This window comes from Haliotis rufescens, unplaced genomic scaffold, assembly GCF_023055435.1.
Source record: "Haliotis rufescens isolate VD_foot unplaced genomic scaffold, xgHalRufe1.0.p SCAF_35, whole genome shotgun sequence".
Lineage (NCBI taxonomy): Eukaryota > Metazoa > Mollusca > Gastropoda > Lepetellida > Haliotidae > Haliotis > Haliotis rufescens.
The window spans coordinates 556,474-575,622 of record NW_025964057.1 but is presented as its reverse complement, the minus strand read 5'-3'; the positions used below and the strand labels follow the sequence as shown (position 1 = coordinate 575,622).

The window sequence follows — 19,149 nt, the reverse complement described above, 5'->3', positions numbered from 1 at the left end:
TCCGAAGGGAAACACTTGAATGTCTTTCGACGTATATTTGGCGTTTTTATCTATGAAATAGTAAATATTTCATTACGCATTTTGTATAAACATTCTTTGATCCATTCAATTACAGAAATATTCTTTTATCTATATTTAGTATGAAAATAAAATCCCCTGACTGAATCTAATCCCTTCGGGCATCATCTAACAGAAAACATGGCGGCGCTCAGACGAACATGCGCTGAGCTGACTCGTCGCAGTGTCAACACACAGAGTAGCAGCGTCCGTTCATGTCTTCAGTTGGAGCACATATCGCCAACTCCGTTACCAGTCAGATCATTATCATGTGCATCGTCGTTTAGGTCTACAAATGTTACAATAGGTATGATTATGTTAGTGGCCATTGTTCAGTTTTCGTTCACCGAAATGTTGATCAAACTTGAGGATATTTTGTCCTATTCATTTGTTTTGAGGTGTTTGTCGGATGGTCTATTCTACGACATTGAGATTTTTTCTTGTGCACAATCATGTAACCTCCTTGCGATTACATGACTGCACATTGCACAACGTTTGTCCTTGCAATCACAGAATTGCGTCATTCATCATAACGAGGATAGGATGATGAAAAGTTGTCTGTGTTTGCCTTTAAGAGATACTGTTGAGCTTGAGAAGGATTGATGGTTAGGATAAAGTTATTTAGACTGATTCTACAAATTATGAGACGGGTAGCTATGACATTCCCGTGCATCCCAGAAGTTGTCAATGTCATCCCTCCTGAAACTCTTTGTGCAGTGGAATAAAACAAAGAATAAATCACGCAAGATGTACACAAATACATTCGACAGGTTTGGCAAAACTGTAGCTGTAAAATTATAAATGTTTACTGGTGCACTCTTGCTATCCGACCTCAACTGAAGACAACAGTGATGAACCCTCCCACAATATGTATTGCGATATGATTTAAATGAGTTAGTGTATTACGAAAATATGTAAATGACACATTTCTTTGGGTTTTATATATTATGAAATAAATTAAAATCATCCTAGTACAGGGTGACCGCCTCTTCAGTCAGGGTCTGGTGGTAGAGCATCTGCCGAGAGAGCGGAAGGTCGGGGGGGGGGGGGGGGGTAGGATCCCAGGTCGTGTCATAAAAGATGGTACTTGTTACTGCCTCGCCTGGCACTTATCATTTAGGGGCCAAAACAAGGACTGGTCAGCTCAGAGTCGGTAAACTGTGTCTGAGTGAGTTGTTCATGTTAAACTGTGGCAAGGTATATCAGAATTGATTAGTGGCCTAGCACTATAAAATCGGCATTAGTCCGGACTAGTACAAGCAGCCATACACACACACATGCATGCATGTCGTTATTTAAGTGCAATAATCTTGAACTCGATGTTAAATCCCATTTCAACACCTCATCTCCTGATACTGATAATCTAAAACGTACTGCTGTTTTTCACTGTGTTACCTCCCTTGTATGCCACCATGGTTACAATGGCATACAAAATTGTTTACTTCAAGATCATTTCCAGCAAAAGGGTTGTTATTTGTGAAAGCTGGTGCAAAATTTGCATCGGACTCAAGGACAATGTTACTGTTGTGTGAATCATGGCAATGTATTCATGACCATTAGATGTATGATAACAAAAGCACAGCAGTAAAAAGATATGATTTGGCTGCTAGGTTCCTGGAGAGGCTATAGAGTGCTTGTTGGCTCCGGCTGTAGCTCATGCATCACTGATCTCGCATGAAGCTTTGATCCGTAGGATTGGCCTTGTTAGGGTAGGACAAGTTTCCTGCACTATGAACTACGACCTTCTATGTCCTTATTCTACACTATGAACTTTGACCTTCTACAGAATGAATTATGACCTACTACACTCTATTTCTACACGAAGAACTATGACCTTCTATGTCTGTATTCTACACAATGAACTACATTTGGATGTCCTGATATGCCTACAACATGTATCGATACATTTCAAAATCCTGTCCTTGTTCCACGTGGCCTGGCTAACAAGATAGTGTTGCTTCAACCAGCTTGTGTTTAACTCACATCACTGCTTTAGGCTCATTCTAACAGTATTAGCATTTCCTTTGAAAACTAACCAGAGAAGTTATCAGATCAGGCTATTAAAATACTTTGTTAATACATTTGTAATACTTTGTTAATTGTTACAGAATAAAAATATGAATCCGTACATGGGTGAGGCGTATCATATCAAAATTTGTGATGCATCCATTAGTGGTTGAAGGACAAAACTCTAATGAACTGTGACCTACTATGTCCTCATTCAACACTATGAACTTTGAAATGCAAGGTCTTTATTTTGCAGGTTTTGGTCAAACAGTTCGGAACTGCCCTCAAGTGACCTCTGTCCACTTTGTCCACACATCAAACACTAAACACAAGCGCGATTACTATGATGTGCTGGGAGTGGATCGGTCAGCAGATGCTGCAACCATAAAGAAAGCCTACTATCAGGTAACCATGGCAACTAGAGATGGCAACAGTGGATTGTACATGTTGTACCCAATGGAAATATGTTTTGCAATATGACTTTGCCAAAACTCATTGATTATATTCTTATGTGAGGCCTTCAATCCAAAATTCAGGTTATATTTTTCAAATTGGGTCTGTCGTTCAATTTATGGTCTCTCGCTTTGGTGATTTTACAAATCCCTGAATTTTTATGTTGATACCTGGAGTTTAATTGAAAGAAAAAAAATATTTCAAAGTAATCATTCCTTTTATTATAATTATTATTATTATTATTATTAGTAGTAGTAGTAGTATGTCATCGATCCCAATTGTGTGGATCGATGCTCATGTTGTCCATCACTGGATTGTCTGGTCCAGACTCGATTATTTACAGACCGCCGTCATATAGTGCAGTGTTAAACAACAATCAAACAAAGTAGTAGTAGTCGTAGTAGTTACTCTTTTTTACAGGAACTTTATATGTATTGTCAAGAATTTGGTACAAGGAATAATATTCCTGTACATATGTTTTTCTGCTTCTATTCTATACATTTGTACGTCCTGGACGCACGTTTCTCCCTGATGGTTGTTGTAAATCAGTATTTAACTCAATCTCCTTAACCCTAAGGGCAAGATAATAATTATTAAAAAGACATATTTTGAAATATACTAGTTATTGAATACAGTTGTTTCGGATCCATGATTTGATGCATACCAGATCCTACCAGTCTTCCAAATAACCATGGTTACCAGTTTACTATGTTCAGGATCATTGATGGTGGCTCTAGATTTCCATTTCTGGTCAATGCCTCTGTCTTCCTGCAGCTTGCCAAGAAGTTCCATCCTGACGTCAGCAAGAACGACCCCTCTGCTGCTGGCAAGTTTCAAGAAGTGTCCGAGGCTTACGAGGTACGTACGGCCAGATTTTGAAGATTGGTTATCCATGACATGTACACAGCATTGCAAGCTTGGTAAACAGGAAGAGAAAATCACTGTACTTTTGTTACTTCCACATTTGTGAAAATCTGGCTCAGCTGATCACTAAACAAGGAATTTATGCCTTCAAGCTGAAGGGTAAGCTACTGAACCTTTGGGTCTTAATGGGGTGATTGGTAGCCTAGTGTCTTAGAATTCGCTCATCATACCAAAGACCTGGGTTCGATTTTCCGCATGGGTACAATCATACTACAATGTGTGAAGCCCATTTCCGATGTCTCTCCTGATTTTACTGGAATATTGCTCAAAGAGGAGTAAAACCATACTCATTCAAATTGGCATTTGGCTCTGATAAGCAGCAATCCATCCAAGGATAACTCAGTATTTACTCTCCAAAAAATGAAATGCATAGGTGGTAACAGTATTTTTCAAAAGTAATTTTTGTAACTGGAAAATGCTCCATGGTTCCACTGCTACATGAAAATATAGTCGTTTTCTCAAATCATGCTGTTAACAAAGTATCAGCAGATGCAGGGCGGGCGGAGTGTTTTTTCTGTTTTTTCATACTAGTATGTAACCAAATAAACAGTTGTGTAACTAAATAAACAAAGAATAATCAATAGTCATCTAAGGCACCGCGATTAGCTGTGGAATAATGTTAAAAGCGATGTTCAACCCAACTCACTCACTCACTCCAAGTCCTCCTCATATGATGAGAAATGATGGCAAGAGAACTCAACATTTACTGAAGTGTTCATAAGTAAACTGATTTGAAATACAAGATCTACAACCTGAAGTGAAGTGATGGTCAGCTTGGGCTATGGAAAACACAACAGACTGGCCTGGGGCACACTTGGTAAAGAGTGCTGTGCGTGCCAGGCATGCATTGTGCAATTAGTGGAGACTAAACTGAGAGAAAGCTTACTTAATGTTAGAGAGCTATAGAATGAATGTTTTATGGTATAAAATGCTAACGTATGAAATAAAACTAAAATTCGAATAAATATTGACCTCGTTCAATAAGATGAGGTTCTTATAGCTTATTTTCAGTACTACTGTACATGTCACAAACTAAATGCAACAAGGTCGTCCAACCTTACTAACTAAACAACTTATGTTAATTAAGAGATATACATGTTGATAAATACCTGCCCCTGACAGTCACTGACTACATGGCTAGATTTTAGGAACTTCATTTAACTTGCACCAGGGTCATGTTGACATGAAAACCTAGTTGCACCAGGGTCATGTTGACATGAAAACCTAGTTGCACCAGGGTCATGTTGACATGAAAACCTAGTCGCACCAGGGACATGTTGACATGAAAACCTTGTTGCACCAGGGTCATGTTGACATGAAAACCTAGTCGCACCAGGGACATGTTGACATGAAAACCTAGTTGCACCAGGGACATGTTGACATGAAAACCTTGTTGCACCAGGGGCATGTTGACATGAAAACCTTGTTGCACCAGGGGCATGTTGACATGAAAACTTAGTTACACCAGGGGCATGTTGACATGAAAACCTAGTTGCGCCAGGTGGATGTTGACATGAAAACCTTGTTGCACCAGGGGCATGTTGACGTGAAAACTTAGTTGCACCAGGGGCATGTTGACATGAAAACCTAGTTGCACCAGGTGGATGTTGACATGAAAACCTTGTTGCACCAGGGGCATGTTGACATGAAAACTTAGTTACACCAGGGGCATGTTGACATGAAAACCTAGTTGCACCAGGTGGATGTTGACATGAAAACCTTGTTGCACCAGGGGCATGTTGACGTGAAAACTTAGTTGCACCAGGGGCATGTTGACATGAAAACCTAGTTGGTCCAGGGGGATGTTGACATGAAAACCTAGTTGCACCAGGGACATGTTGACAAGAAAACCTAGTTACACCAGGGGCATGTTGACATGAAAACCTTGTTGGACCAGGGGCATGTTGACATGAAAACCTAGTTGCACCAGGGACATGTTGACAAGAAAACCTAGTTACACCAGGGGCATGTTGACAAGAAAACCTAGTTACACCAGGGGCATGTTGACATGAAAACCTAGTTGCACCAGGGGCATGTTGACAAGAAAACCTAGTTGCACCAGGGGCATGTTGACATGAAAACCTAGTTGCACCAGGGGGATGTTGACATGAAAACCTTGTTGCACCAGGGGCATGTTGACATGAAAACCTAGTTGCACCAGGGGCATGTTGACATGAAAACCCAGTTGCACCAGGGGCATGTTGACATGAAAACCTAGTTGCACCAGGGGCATGTTGACATGAAAACCCAGTTGCACCAGGGGGATGTTGACATGAAAACCTAGTTGCACCAGGGGCATGTTGACATGAAAACCTAGTTGCACCAGGAGCATGTTGACATGAAAACCCAGATGCACCAGGGGCATGTTGACATGAAAACCTAGTTGCACCAGGAGCATGTTGACATGAAAACTTTGTTGCACCAGGAGCATGTTGACATGAAAACCCAGCTGCACCAGAAAAAATAAAGTTGTACTCATGTCCCATAAGTTCATCAAAGATGAAACATAAACTGAATACATACATCACAGATCTCTGATGACTGTCATGATTTTACATCAACGTTGCTATAAAACGTAATAGGATGTGCACGTAATCTTGTACTACCACAGTACAGAGTACATAGAACTTCCATCGTGACGACCCTGCTGAACATGCTGAACAGGAACCCGTTTGGTAATAGCGTTATGTTTTGTTGCTCAGTTAAGTATGTCAGAATGTTGTTAGCCCTCAGATTCCCCCCCCACCAGCCCTTGTTGTACCGAGTAGAAACTAAGTCCACTAGTCCTTATAATGAAAACAGGGGGCACAGGTAGCCCAGTCGTCTTAAGGCGCGGCGTTTTGCTGTGCAGAGTTGCGTCCCTTCGGCACGCCAGAAACCTATGATTGTGGGTTCGAATCCTGGTTCGCCCCGATTATGTTTCTAGGTTTGTCAGCACCATACCCGTGCTTGTGGGTTTCACCGAAGTGGTAGATGGATGATGTACTTTGGCTTCCATTTTGAACTTTCTAGGAGGCAGGGTTTAGCATGGGTTACCCCTGTAGTGTGTACTTGATGCTGATGGCATGTTTTGATGTGTGCAGGTCCTGGGAGACACCTCCAAGAGACAGCAGTATGACACATTCGGGATGGCTGGGAGCGAAGGCAATGCAGGACAGAGACAAAGTGGATTCTCCAGTCAAGGTATGATATCTCTGAAATGTCATCCCTTTGAATGTATCACATTTTCATTCCCTCATTTGATTTTGTTATCCATTGTTACCAATCATTTCTATAGTTAACCTACAAAGTAGTTGGGCACATTGGTGGCCAGTTTGCTGTGCAGAGTTGCATCCCTTAGGCATGCCAGAATCCTATGATCATTGGTTTGAACCACATTACTTTTTCCCCTCACTCGGTATGTATTTTTGCTGCAAATAGCTTCGAGATTGCTGATGCGGTGTTTAACAATAATCAATTACTCCCTCACTCAGTAGACTGCTGACCCGTGAAGATTCGGGGTAGAACAGGTCTTCAGCAACCCATGCTTGTCGTTAAAGGTGACTATGCTTGTCGTAAGAGGCGATCCAGGATTTAATTTGGGTCAAGTTATTTGAGTGAGTGAGTTTGGTTTAATGCCGCTTTGAACAGTATTCCAGTTATTCCTCTGCGTGTCAGCTTGATGTGGGAGGAGAGCCCGAGTGATGCACGTCTCATGTAATTTGAAATGAATTACTTGCCATCACAAGGATGTGAACAACAAACAGTAGACCGCCTCTGTGGTCTAATGGTAGAGTGTCTGCACGGAGAGCGAAGGGTCCGGGATTCGATTCCCGATCGCGTCATTCCAAAAGATGTTAAAAGATGGAACTTGTTGTTACCTTGTCTGGCGCTCGGTATTAAGGGGCTTAAACCAGGTCTGATCCGGTCTGGTATTCATGTTCAACTGTGGCATGGTATCTCAGTGTGCTAGCACTATAAATCGCCATCAGTCCAGACTTGTACAAGCAGCCATGCACGTGCATGCACATGTTATATATATGTGCAATAATCTTGGACACAATGTTAAACCCTATTTCACCTCACCTCACTCACTCATATGTATTCTCTTGCAGGTTTTGAAAACTTTCATGGCTCTATTGATCCAGAGGAGTTGTTCAGGAATATCTTTGGTAATGCTGGTTTCCGGATGTCTGGTTTTGGCAACATGAATGACTTCGAGGAGTCCAAGTTTGGGTTTGCTCCAGCCTCAGAAGTAAGTATATATTAAGGTTGCAACTTGCAGAGCAGCACAGTGTATTGCCTAGATGACCAATCGGGGGAACACAGCATAAAAGTTGAAAATGGACGCAGAAAAAGAATGTACTGAGTTCCGAAGGACACACAATGATATTCATTGTACCTACAGCGCACCAAGAGCAGTAATGGGCGTCTGTCATTTCATCCATCAATCATGACCACTGTCCACATGATCGTTGATTTAATCCAGGCTCTGAAGTAATGATCGAATCATACAGTACACTACACCACTTCATTACTTTACAGGACCCCCAAATTGTCTGCAAGGACCTTTAAAAATAATTATTGCAGGTCCCCTGGACCCCCACTTTTGTAAGCCAATGTAAAACTAAGAGTTGTCACTTCTTATTGTGCTGGAGGGACGCCTGCGTGGTCTAGTGGTAGAGTGTCCACCCACAACACAAGACGTTTAAGATGGTACTTGTTGTTACCCTGTCTGGCGCTCAGCATTTAAGGGGTTCAAACAAGGACTGGTCGGCTCGGAATCAGTATACTGTGTCTTTGAGTGGGATATTAATTTGAGTGAGTGAGTGAGTTGGGTTTAATGCCGCTTTGAACAGTATTCCTTTTATTCCTCGACGTGTCAGCTTGATGTAGGAAAGAACCTGAAGTGATATACGTCTCATGTACTTTGAAATGAATTACTTGACATCACAAGGATGTGAACAGCTCAGAGTGTTTGTGTCACTTTGTTCACTAACAGGATCGGGTGGGCAGGCTCGCTGACTTGACTTGGTTGATGCATGTCAATGTATCCCAATTGCATGGATCGGTGCTCATGATGTCAATCACTGGATTGTCAGGTCCAGACTCGATTATTTACAGACCGCCGTCGTAGAGCTGGATTATTGATGAGTGCGGTGCTAAACAAAAAGCAAACAAACAAATCAACAAACACAACTGTGGCTCATGAACGCCTTTTGGTGCCAGTTGAGCACAGGCTCATGTTTCAGAAACCCATGGTTTGTTTCTCTACTTCCAGATAATGATGGACCTGACGTTTCAAGAAGCAGCCCGCGGCGTGAACAAGGACATCAATGTCAATGTCAAGGACGTCTGTCCCAAGTGTTCTGGGAAGAAGGCAGAACCCGGGACAAAACCTGTCAAGTGCCATTTCTGCAATGGGACGGGAATGGTAATTTAAATACATGTATTCCAATAAATGGAACAATTTATCAGTTAAAGCTTCCACATCTGACTAAACTGGTGATGTCCTCACACACTAGCTTCATCATGGCAAAGATCATCTGATTCTTTCATGTTACTATGGTTAATCTGTCCTGCCATGCCATTAACTATAGCAGGGCTGGGATGAGCCCATATTTACTACCCCAGGGTTCACACTTGGAATTTTCTGACATGGGCCCTTTTTGTGAAATTTTAAATATTCCAGAGGTACGCACAATGTTAAAATGCCCCATTATATTTGAAAATTTGGGCCTTTTTTTCAGATTTAGGGGCTAAAAACCCGAGGCCCCAACCTAGAATTATCCCTGCTACCTGGGTAGCCATCCCCCTATTACCCGACCCTACCTGGTAACCATTCCCCTATTACCCGACCCTACCTGGTAGCCATCCCCCTATTACCCGACCCTACCTGGTAGCCATCCCCCTATTACCTGACCCTACCTGGTAGCCATCCCCCTATTACCCGACCCTACCTGGGTACCTCCTGTAGGTCTCGAGAGATAGGTACAAATGTCAAATTGGGAATAGTTTGACCATACTTCTGGCAAAATGTATTTAGGTACTCGTATAGAACGATCTGGTCATGCATACACTGAAGTTGACTGAAGTTTTATCTTCATGCAAACATATAAAGTCAGAAGGAATGTGTGCATATTCAGAACAAAATGTGAACATTTGTTACAATGTAACCATGGAGTTCTAGATACTTTTTGCTATTAGATTGGTCCGGGTAGTCCTGTGGGTACCCAGGTCCTACTCAGAACCCACCCGACCTGAGTACCTGAGGTACCCGCTCCAGCCCTAAACTATAGTAATATGAAACAATTAGTGTTCTTAAACATAGCTTCTTTCCGAGACTGTGAAGGCATTCCCACCAGAACATGCCAATGCAGATCTGTTATATAAAAAGTGTCATAATCAAGGATTGACTTGTTTTGTTCATCTCTTTAGCACGCTCAGGTATTGCAGTCTTTTAGTACAAAATACAAAAGTGGCACCATATTTAGCATTTGAAAAGTTAGCATTTCAGTATAATTTGTCATAGGTACTTTTGGCAGGTATGTTTATCATGTTTATTACAGTCTAATCTATCTGCAGTTTCATTTTGATAAACTATGAGTGAGTGAGTGGGTATGGTTTTATGCCACTTTTAGCAATATTCCAGCAATATCACGGTGGGGGACACCAGAAATGGACTTCACACATTGTACCCATGTCAGGAATCGAACCCGGGTCTTCGGCGTGACAAGTTAACACACTACCTGACCGCCCCTGATAAACTATGAACAAAGGCTAAAAAAAAGTCTTGGTTCTCAGGCACCGCCCGCATCATCATAAAGTTCGCCGCATGTTCCCTTTTTATTTCCATTTAAAAAAAAAAAATAGAATTTTGAAATATACCAAGTCTAACAGGAGTCAAATACTGTATTCCAGTTTTTACTCATCAAGGAATACATTTATGTAGGGAGGCCCTTTCCCAGGTTGATTGTACACAACTGTTTATTTGGTTACATACTAGTTAACACCCCCCCTCCCTAAAAAAAAAGACACAGCCCGTCTGCATTATATTTTCAAAAACCATTGCCTGAAAACCAATTCTTTTATTTTTTAAAGCCAGAAATATCTCTGGTTTGCATCCACACATCCAGATTGTACTCAAATCAATATGGCTGAAATACATTAAGCTAAAAAAATAGGAGTCTTGGTTCTCAGGCACCACCCACATCATCATAAAGTCTGCCACATGCTTAGTTTTTATTTCCATTTTCAAAAAAATATAAACATCCTAATATACTACTCAAAAGAAGTTAAGGAACGAACAATTCTTTCTTTATTACTATAGTTAATCTGTCATAATCTGAGATATTAACCATAGTAATATGAAAGAATCAGGTGTTCCTTAACTTCTTTTGAGTAGTATACTTAAACACAATGCACAATAAAAATTGAAAATGGAAACTAAAACAAAACATGCAGTGAACTTTTTGATGATGTGGGCTGTGCCTCAGAACCAAGACTATTATTTTTTTTAGCCTTAAGCGCCTGAGACGTGAGACAAGATGCGGAAAGGTGTAACCCAGCAGTTTTCCTTCAGTCTTTGTGGAGATAAACTTATGCTGCACCTCAGAGCCCGAATGTTTCTGTGTATTACGTCAGTTTATGATAACATATATAATGATTGCACCTGTAACAGGAAACAATCAACACCGGGCCTTTCATGATGCGAACGACATGCCGACACTGCTTCGGGAGTCGTGTGTTGATCAAGACGCCATGTACGGAGTGTAACGGAAAAGGCAGCCTCATCATGAGGAAGAGAGTCACAGTTCCTGTCCCAGCAGGGGTGGAGAATGGACAGACGGTTAGGATGCCCGTTGGCCGGCAGGAAATTTTTATTACATTCAAAGTAAGTTTGGCAAAGAATCTCTTTGCTGTTGTGATTGCTGTTGCTGTTGTTTCGGACAGGAACTTCTGCAGATGGTAATTATTTTGAGAGATGTGTATTGATTGTTGAGTAGCTGTGTCAGCAAGTTAGGGCACATCACATTCCAGTGTTTCTCTCATTCACTACCTCCAGGGAAAGTCAAAGTTATTCATGTTTATTTAGTAAATGTACCTTTGAGTATGCATTACACATGCTTTTTACTATTACTTACATAACTATGTGTTGTTGTTGTTCTGGTGGCCAAGAGTCTGTGTATGACTATGTGTTGTTGTTGTCGAGGTGGCCAAGAGTCTGTGTATGACTATGTGTTGTTGTTGTCCAGGTGCCAAAGAGTCTGTGTATGACTATGTGTTGTTGTTGTTCTGGTGGCCAAGAGTCTGTGTATGACTATGTGTTGTTGTTGTTGTCCAGGTGGCCAAGAGTCTGTGTATGACTATGTGTTGTTGTTGTCCAGGTGGCCAAGAGTCTGTGTATGACTATGTGTTGTTGTTGTCCAGGTGGCCAAGAGTCTGTGTATGACTATGTGTTGTTGTTGTCCAGGTGGCCAAGAGTCAGTGTATGACTATGTGTTGTTGTTGTCCAGGTGGCCAAGAGTCTGTGTATGACTATGTGTTGTTGTTGTCCAGGTGCCAAAGAGTCTGTGTATGACTATGTGTTGTTGTTGTTGTCCAGGTGGCCAAGAGTCTGTGTATGACTATGTGTTGTTGTTATTGTTCAAGTGGCCAAGAGTCTGTGTATGACTATGTGTTGTTGTTGTCCAGGTGGCCAAGAGTCTGTGTATGACTATGTGTTGTTGTTGTCCAGGTGGCCAAGAGTCTGTGTGTGACTATGTGTTGTTGTTGTCCAGGTGGCCAAGAGTCTGTGTGTGACTATGTGTTGTTGTTGTCCAGGTTGCCAAGAGTCTGTGTATGACTATGTGTTGTTGTTGTCCAGGTGGCCAAGAGTCTGTGTATGACTATGTGTTGTTGTTGTCCAGGTGGCCAAGAGTCTGTGTATGACTATGTGTTGTTGTTGTTGTCCAGGTTGCCAAGAGTCTGTGTATGACTATGTGTTGTTGTTGTCCAGGTGGCCAAGAGTCTGTGTATGACTATGTCTTGTTATTATCCAGGTGGCCAAGAGTCTGTGTATGACTATGTGTTGATGTTGTTGTCCAGGTTGCCAAGAGTCTGTGTATGACTATGTGTTGATGTTGTTGTCCAGGTTGCCAAGAGTCTGTGTATGACTATGTGTTGTTATTATCCAGTTGGCCAAGAGTCTGTGTATGACTATGTGTTGTTGTTGTCCAGGTGGCCAAGAGTCTGTGTATGACCATGTGTTGTTGTTGTTGTCCAGGTGGCCAAGAGTCTGTGTATGACTATGAGTTGTTGTTCTGGTGGCCAAGAGTCTGTGTATGACTATGTGTTGTTGTTGTCCAGTTGGCCAAGAGTCTGTATATGACTATGTGTTGTTGTTGTCCAGGTGGCCAAGAGTCTGTGTATGACTATGTGTTGTTGTTGTCGTCCAGGTGCCAAGAGTCTGTGTATGACTATGTGTCGTTGTTGTCCAGGTGGCCAAGAGTCTGTGTATGACTATGTGTTGTTGTTGTTCAGGTGGCCAAGAGTCTGTGTATGACTATGTGTTGTTGTTGTTCAGGTGGCCAAGAGTCGAGTGTTCCGGCGTGATGCAGCTGATGTTCATAGTGATGTTACTGTTAGTCTTTCACAAGCCATCCTCGGAGGTACGCTACGCATACCAGGGATATACGACGACATACTGTTAACGGTAAGAGTGCATTTCTGCTTTGCTTTATCAGTTAGGCATGTCAGGATGATATGACCATGCCCTTGCCCTGATCCTTCTTTCTTGGCACTGTACCTTTGGGTTCCACCAAAGTCATGGACATACATCAAGGGCTTTCTTCCTAAGTTAGGGGACACGCGTGGGCCAGTTGTCTTAGATGCTGCAATTCGCTGTGCAGAGTTGCATCCTCTGGACATGTCATAAACCTATGGTCGTTGATTCGAGTTCCGGGGCGATGGGGTTGCCTTGTGGTTAGAGCAATGAAGTTGTATGGCCAGTAGAAAAACCAGATTATTGTTCCAGCTCACCAGGTGCAACATACTGCAAATCCCTGCCTGAAATGTCTTGTACAATGATTACTTTCTCACATAAATTGTTTTTGCAATTTTTTTTAGCTTGGAGGGTGTTTTTTTGGGAATTTATGCCATCATGAACACTATTAATGCCTGACAACAGCTGATTCAATGTAACAGTCCCAGCAGCCAAATGTAGCTTAAGAAGTTGCTTCCCTTAGTTGTGCCAGGATCTGCTACTGTTGATAATGATTTAGATCCTAGATTTGGGTTGATTTCTTTTTTCACTTGTCAGCTCCATCCACACATTTACCTGAGAAACTGTTGTAATCAGCCGTACCCCAACTTCTAAACTTGAAAGGTTTGCTTGCTTCCATGTTTACCGATATTGTCCAGATCCCCAATGGCACCCAGTCCCACGAGAGGATACGCCTGCCAGGGAAGGGAATCAGCCGTGTCAACAGCTATGGCTATGGAGATCACTACGTCCATATCAAGATTAAAATACCCACGTGAGTAGTAGATTCCAACCAAGATCCTTAATACCTTTACCTCACATGTAATCTCAAGTACCCTTACCTCACATCTTATCTCCAACACCCTTACCTCACATTTATTTGAGTGTCTAATCTAATCGTGTCTTTGAATCAACACATGGTATGCAGTATGAACATTCTTATATTATGTGGATAAAGAGGCTTTCATGTCAGGCTTGCTTATGTGAACTTATGCGTATCTTGCCAGGCGCCTAAGTGCGGAACAGAAAGCTCTGATCCTGGCATATGCGGAACTTGAGAAGGGAGTGGAGGGGACTGTTGATGGCGTCGCCAGAACACAGTCAGGTAGGAGGCACACACCTGAATTTATTTTCTTCTGTTTATTGTTTATCGTTATAATTATTTCTATATTACTCTTAAAGATCGACTGGGAATATTTTTAGTACCCTGTGATTAGCCAGTTTAATCTTGTGTAATACTCAAAATTAGTTTTGCCCCGGATCAGGAACATTTTCTCATGCATATCTTTCATCGTATCTTCACATTAAATAGACAAATCCTTCTTTTCTGTGTTTCAGCAGGAAAGAAGGATGGAGGAAAGAGTGATAGTGAGAAACATGAGGAGGAGAAAGACGAGGGGGGATTCCTCGGCAAAATAAAAAAGACCCTTTTTGGATAACACTGGCTTTTCATAGTGTGAATAGAAATATATCCATAACCTGTAAATTCTTCATAATATACACTTATGACTGATTTGTATTTATTTGTATAGATAAGAATATTATCAATTCTTTCTGATTTCCTTGTTCCTGTTTCTTTTTCTGTTTAAATTTACCGATACAAAGATAATGTTGAAATGAGGATGACCAGACCGACATTGTTGGACTTTTAACGTTCATGTTGCCAGAAAATATCTGTTCTGGTTTCACCAAAGTTTTGCAGCTTGTGTTAAGGAAGATTTTCTGTCATGCAGATGGATAGTGTATAAATACAAAACAATACAACTAGATGTATAAGAATGATATGTAACCATGGTAACAAGTACAAGAATACACTGTTATTGTATTGAACTCAAATAGACTCATTGTGGACCCGTTAACTGGCTATAAAAGTTCAGTTTCAACCCACTTCGAACTAGGCTGGAATTTTGTGGCTCGATCATCATGCCATCAGTGGCAATTACGAGTTATGTCCCTTCTATGTCCTTTTTATGTCCCTACTATTGGCCAATCAGATTTTACCTCTCCTGTCGCTTGCATTTGCTTCAAACAAAATGGCAGCACCCAGTCAAGATGATTTTGTAATAAACGAGGTCTTACCTCGTGAAGTGCATAATATCACTTGAGCAGTTTGATTAGAATTATGAGATTTGGAAAAATGCCCACTTGACAGTACACATGCTTTTAAAAACTTGCAGTCGACCAAAATCTGTACGTTGAAATCAGATGTTGTGTTTAGGTCGTAACACAATTTTGATTGGACTATTCATAGACTCATTAATCCAACCAAAATGTAACTCTGGAATTCCAGCCTTTTTCGGCAAGTGTGTCAGGAAGATGATATCACCCCGATACAGGTATTACAATGTTTGTATGAAATTGTGCCGTTATCCTTCACACACTGCCCTCCTCCAGGTCTACAAGCCATCAATGATGAGAGAGGACTTGTTGCTCAGATCAGACAGGCGCTGAGAGGACTTGAGGACAAGACAGCACAGCTGGAGGACAAAAGGACAGATGATAAAAGAGATGATAAGAAAATTAAACAGGAGGACAGTAAGGAAACAGAGGGCAAGAAAGAGACATTTCAGGGTAGAGTCGACAACAAGAAAGAGACAGTTCGGGGTAGAGTCGACGATAAGAAAGAGACCGCTAGGGAGGACGACAATGATGATAGTGATGATGAGGGGATGACGAAGAAAAGCTCCAGCTGAGAGATGCTGCGTAAAGCAGTATTGATGCTGCGTACAGCAGTATTGTAAAATTAACATTGCCTGCCAGCAACAGAATTTGGAAAGCCAATCAATACATTTTTATCATGAAAAACATCATAGTATTTCTGTTGCATAAAGAGCTGATTTCTCGAACTCCCAAAGAATGTGCATGTCTGGAATACAAGAAGAATTCTTTCATCATGTGATTGTATTGTCTTGACTTTCATCCAGAATTTAAGCTTGGGTCAGGGATTTGCTCATGTTCACATAAAAGAAAAGTAGGTCACCTCCAGTCCAGAACACCAGGGTTTGCATGTTGTTACTGGTTTCCCACCTTGTGTTTGTGGCTGGTAAGCATTGAAGCTCCATTTAGTGCATTCTCATTTGTTTCCTGTTGTGCTGTGATCCTCCATGTGCTGTTTCATGTGTGTCTCCTCCACATCTGGATGCATCAGTTAGTGCAGTCATTGTGGCCAGAACCTGTAAGCAGTCATCTGTGATTCTATTTACCGTATTAACATGGCAAAGTTTGAGTCTTGACAAATGACAGCTATACTGGGATCATTAGGAAGCTGTTTTTACATATGAGATGCTTGTTCTGCCTTTGCACACATCAGCACACTGAAAAGCCTTGACAAACGGTTTATTTGGTTCCAGTTATTGTGAAGGGAAACACTTTTTTCATGGGTTACATGGGTCTGTAGTCAGAGATTTCTGCCACCAGATTACAAGTGTTACTCTCCAATATAACCCAGACAACCTATATGCATGTATTTAATTTGAGTTGGTGAAAAGATGATTCAATAGCCTAATCTACCAACATTGTTAGCTGAAGGTGTTGTACAGGTAAACCTGTAAATAGGAATGGTAGTGTCCATACTGTGCTCAGAGATGATGTGATACTGAATGCAGAGATGTTGGGATCAGCTGCAGATATTCATGTCCTACAGCCAACTCATGGCAGAGTGCTACTTAGGTAACCAATTTCTCATTTGAATGGATGGATTGACAAGCTTATGAGATTAAACCAATATTGGGCATTTGGGTTAGCTGTTTGGGTGAGCTCTTGGATGCAGCTGTTAGGAGCAGCCATTAGCAGCGAGGATCAGCCATTGGCTATCCCAATGTCAGTTATCTCTTATGACAAGCATGGATTTTTATAACTGAAACTGATAACTGAAATTTGAAGATTGTTATTCTGGGTTAGTTGTCAGAAAATCCTTGTCCCTTATGCTTAGATAGTGAAGGATCATCACTTTGACTGAGATCTAATCCAGGCACGATTGTGTACAGACCACCGTCATATAGCTGGAATATTGCTGAGTTCGACGTTCAGCAACAAACAAATCTTTATTTTAAGTAAACCAGTCCATCTAGATGAACAGTAAGTGTTCCTTTAACAATTTTTTATCAGGTATCAGGAATCTTACAGAATCATTAAAATGAGATAATTCATGTAATGTTATCAAAAGTATTATTGCAGTACCGGACAAGCAACAGGGCTCTGGGTTTATATGACAAAAGGAATGTTACCTTGTTCCAGGTATGTGTTCTTGTGTTATACCTTGTCATAGAATGTAATGAGACTGGGACTGGGACTGGCAGCTGGTCCTGATGCTGCTGTATGAAGTCAGTTGTGATGTGGTACTTACAGATCTGTGAGCAAGTATAGGGGATTTGTTGTTGAGTTTGCATAGTTAATAAATGTATGTGAGTGTGAGAGAAACAGATGTATATCATTGACTGTGTCATTGCATTTAATATATGCAAATAATAAATGCATAGAATTGATTGGTAGTGTTTTGTTGATTCTTATCAAAGCAGTCTGACTTTGATCAAGGATTATCAGGGACTTTCATAAGTCTAAATCCACCCAATGTATTTTCCCTTTCCTGTCTAGGCTGACACACTGCACCACTCCCACAACAGCATGTTCAAATAGCAAACTCCTTCACAACTACTGTATAAACCCAGGGTGGGTTCTGGAGTTACTAGAACCAACCACATTAGGCCAAAATATAACACAATATAACACAGAAAATACGGCAGAGAAAAGCTTTTTCGAAATTTCTAGCAGTATGCTTGCTCTTAAAGTCCACGGTATCAACTGGTAGATCTTGATATTGCTTTGAAACGTTTAGCCAAAACAGAAACAGTCCCCACAAAAATTAGCTTCACACATTGCACCGATTTTGGGAATCGAACCCAGGTCTTCGGCTACCCGACCGCCCCTTTGCCTAACGTGAACAGTCATTAGTTGTTCCCATTTACAAAGTCTCACGTAACACAACCATCATGTGAAGGCGTCAGTACATTAATTGTTTGATCAAAGAACTTGGTACACATGCCACATCAAATAATGTTACATATACGACCAGTAAGTTTACTGAGAAAGAAATATGCCAAAACCTCGCACAGTACTATCAATTTGACTCGAAAACCAGAAGACCTGCCTTTTTCTCTTTTGTACTGGATTAAAAAAACTCAATAATCCATGGAAAAAGATATACCCTTGGAAAAAGGTCAAGACATAATTAATAATAACATGTCACCATTAATTTCAACGTTGATAGAATAATGATTATGACAAGAATTGTTCCATCGGAAGGATGTGACCGTTCATGTTTGACGATGACGTCAGAACTCCCTGTGGAGTTGCGAAGAAATAAACCAACACAGACGCAAGAACAGTATGGTGCAAAATACACGCAATCCGAGGCATTAAACGACCAAATAAACATAAATAACTCAACAAACGCTAAACATAAAGCAAATAACCTAGCAAACCACTTTCCAGTCATTAGTAGCAATAGTAATTTCTCTGAGAAATTCCAAAAACAATTAAAAAATTAACATAAATTTGCCAAATTGCCCGAAGACGATAACCCAGAAATAAACCAACCATACACAAAAGAGGAACTACCCGATGCCTTAAACAATCGAAAAAAAGGAACAGCCACCGGTCTAGGTGAGGTGAGGTGAAATTGGGTTTAACGTCGCGTCCAAGATTATTGCACTTATATAGCGACGTGCATGCACGTGTATGTGTGTGTGTGGCTGCTTGTACTAGTCCGGACTGATGCCGATTTATAGTGCTAGCTCACTGAGATACCATGCCGCAGTTTAACATGAATACCTCACTCAGACACAGTATACTGACTCCGAGCCGACCAGTCCTTGTTTTAGCCCCTTAATGCCGAGCGCCAGACAGGGTAACAACAAGTACAATCTTTTAACGTCTTTTTGTATGACGCGGCCCGGGATCGAACCCTGGACCTTCCGCTCTCCGGGTGG

At 41.3% G+C, this 19,149-nt stretch overlaps 1 protein-coding gene across 3 annotated transcripts; it reads left to right on the top strand.

Moving 5' to 3' along the window:
• Window positions 1-158: 158 nt before the first annotated feature.
• Window positions 159-17,646, top strand: LOC124134369 (protein tumorous imaginal discs, mitochondrial-like). 3 transcript variants are annotated; one of them, XM_046499140.2, is made up of 12 exons: window positions 159-364; window positions 2,321-2,469; window positions 3,292-3,375; window positions 6,525-6,624; window positions 7,536-7,675; window positions 8,702-8,854; window positions 11,102-11,314; window positions 12,986-13,114; window positions 13,822-13,937; window positions 14,170-14,267; window positions 14,504-14,616; window positions 15,557-15,695. In XM_046499140.2, the coding sequence occupies exons 1-11, from the start codon at window positions 199-201 to the stop codon at window positions 14,599-14,601; spliced, it is 1,446 nt and encodes a 481-aa protein (XP_046355096.2). In that variant the 5' UTR covers window positions 159-198; the 3' UTR covers window positions 14,602-14,616; window positions 15,557-15,695. The 3 variants fall into 3 exon arrangements, with proteins under 3 accessions (XP_046355096.2, XP_046355095.2, XP_046355094.2); XM_046499139.2 differs by having other exon boundaries at window positions 161-364; window positions 14,501-14,616; XM_046499138.2 differs by lacking the exon at window positions 14,504-14,616 and having other exon boundaries at window positions 163-364; window positions 15,557-17,646.
• The last annotated feature ends 1,503 nt before the right edge of the window (window positions 17,647-19,149 follow it).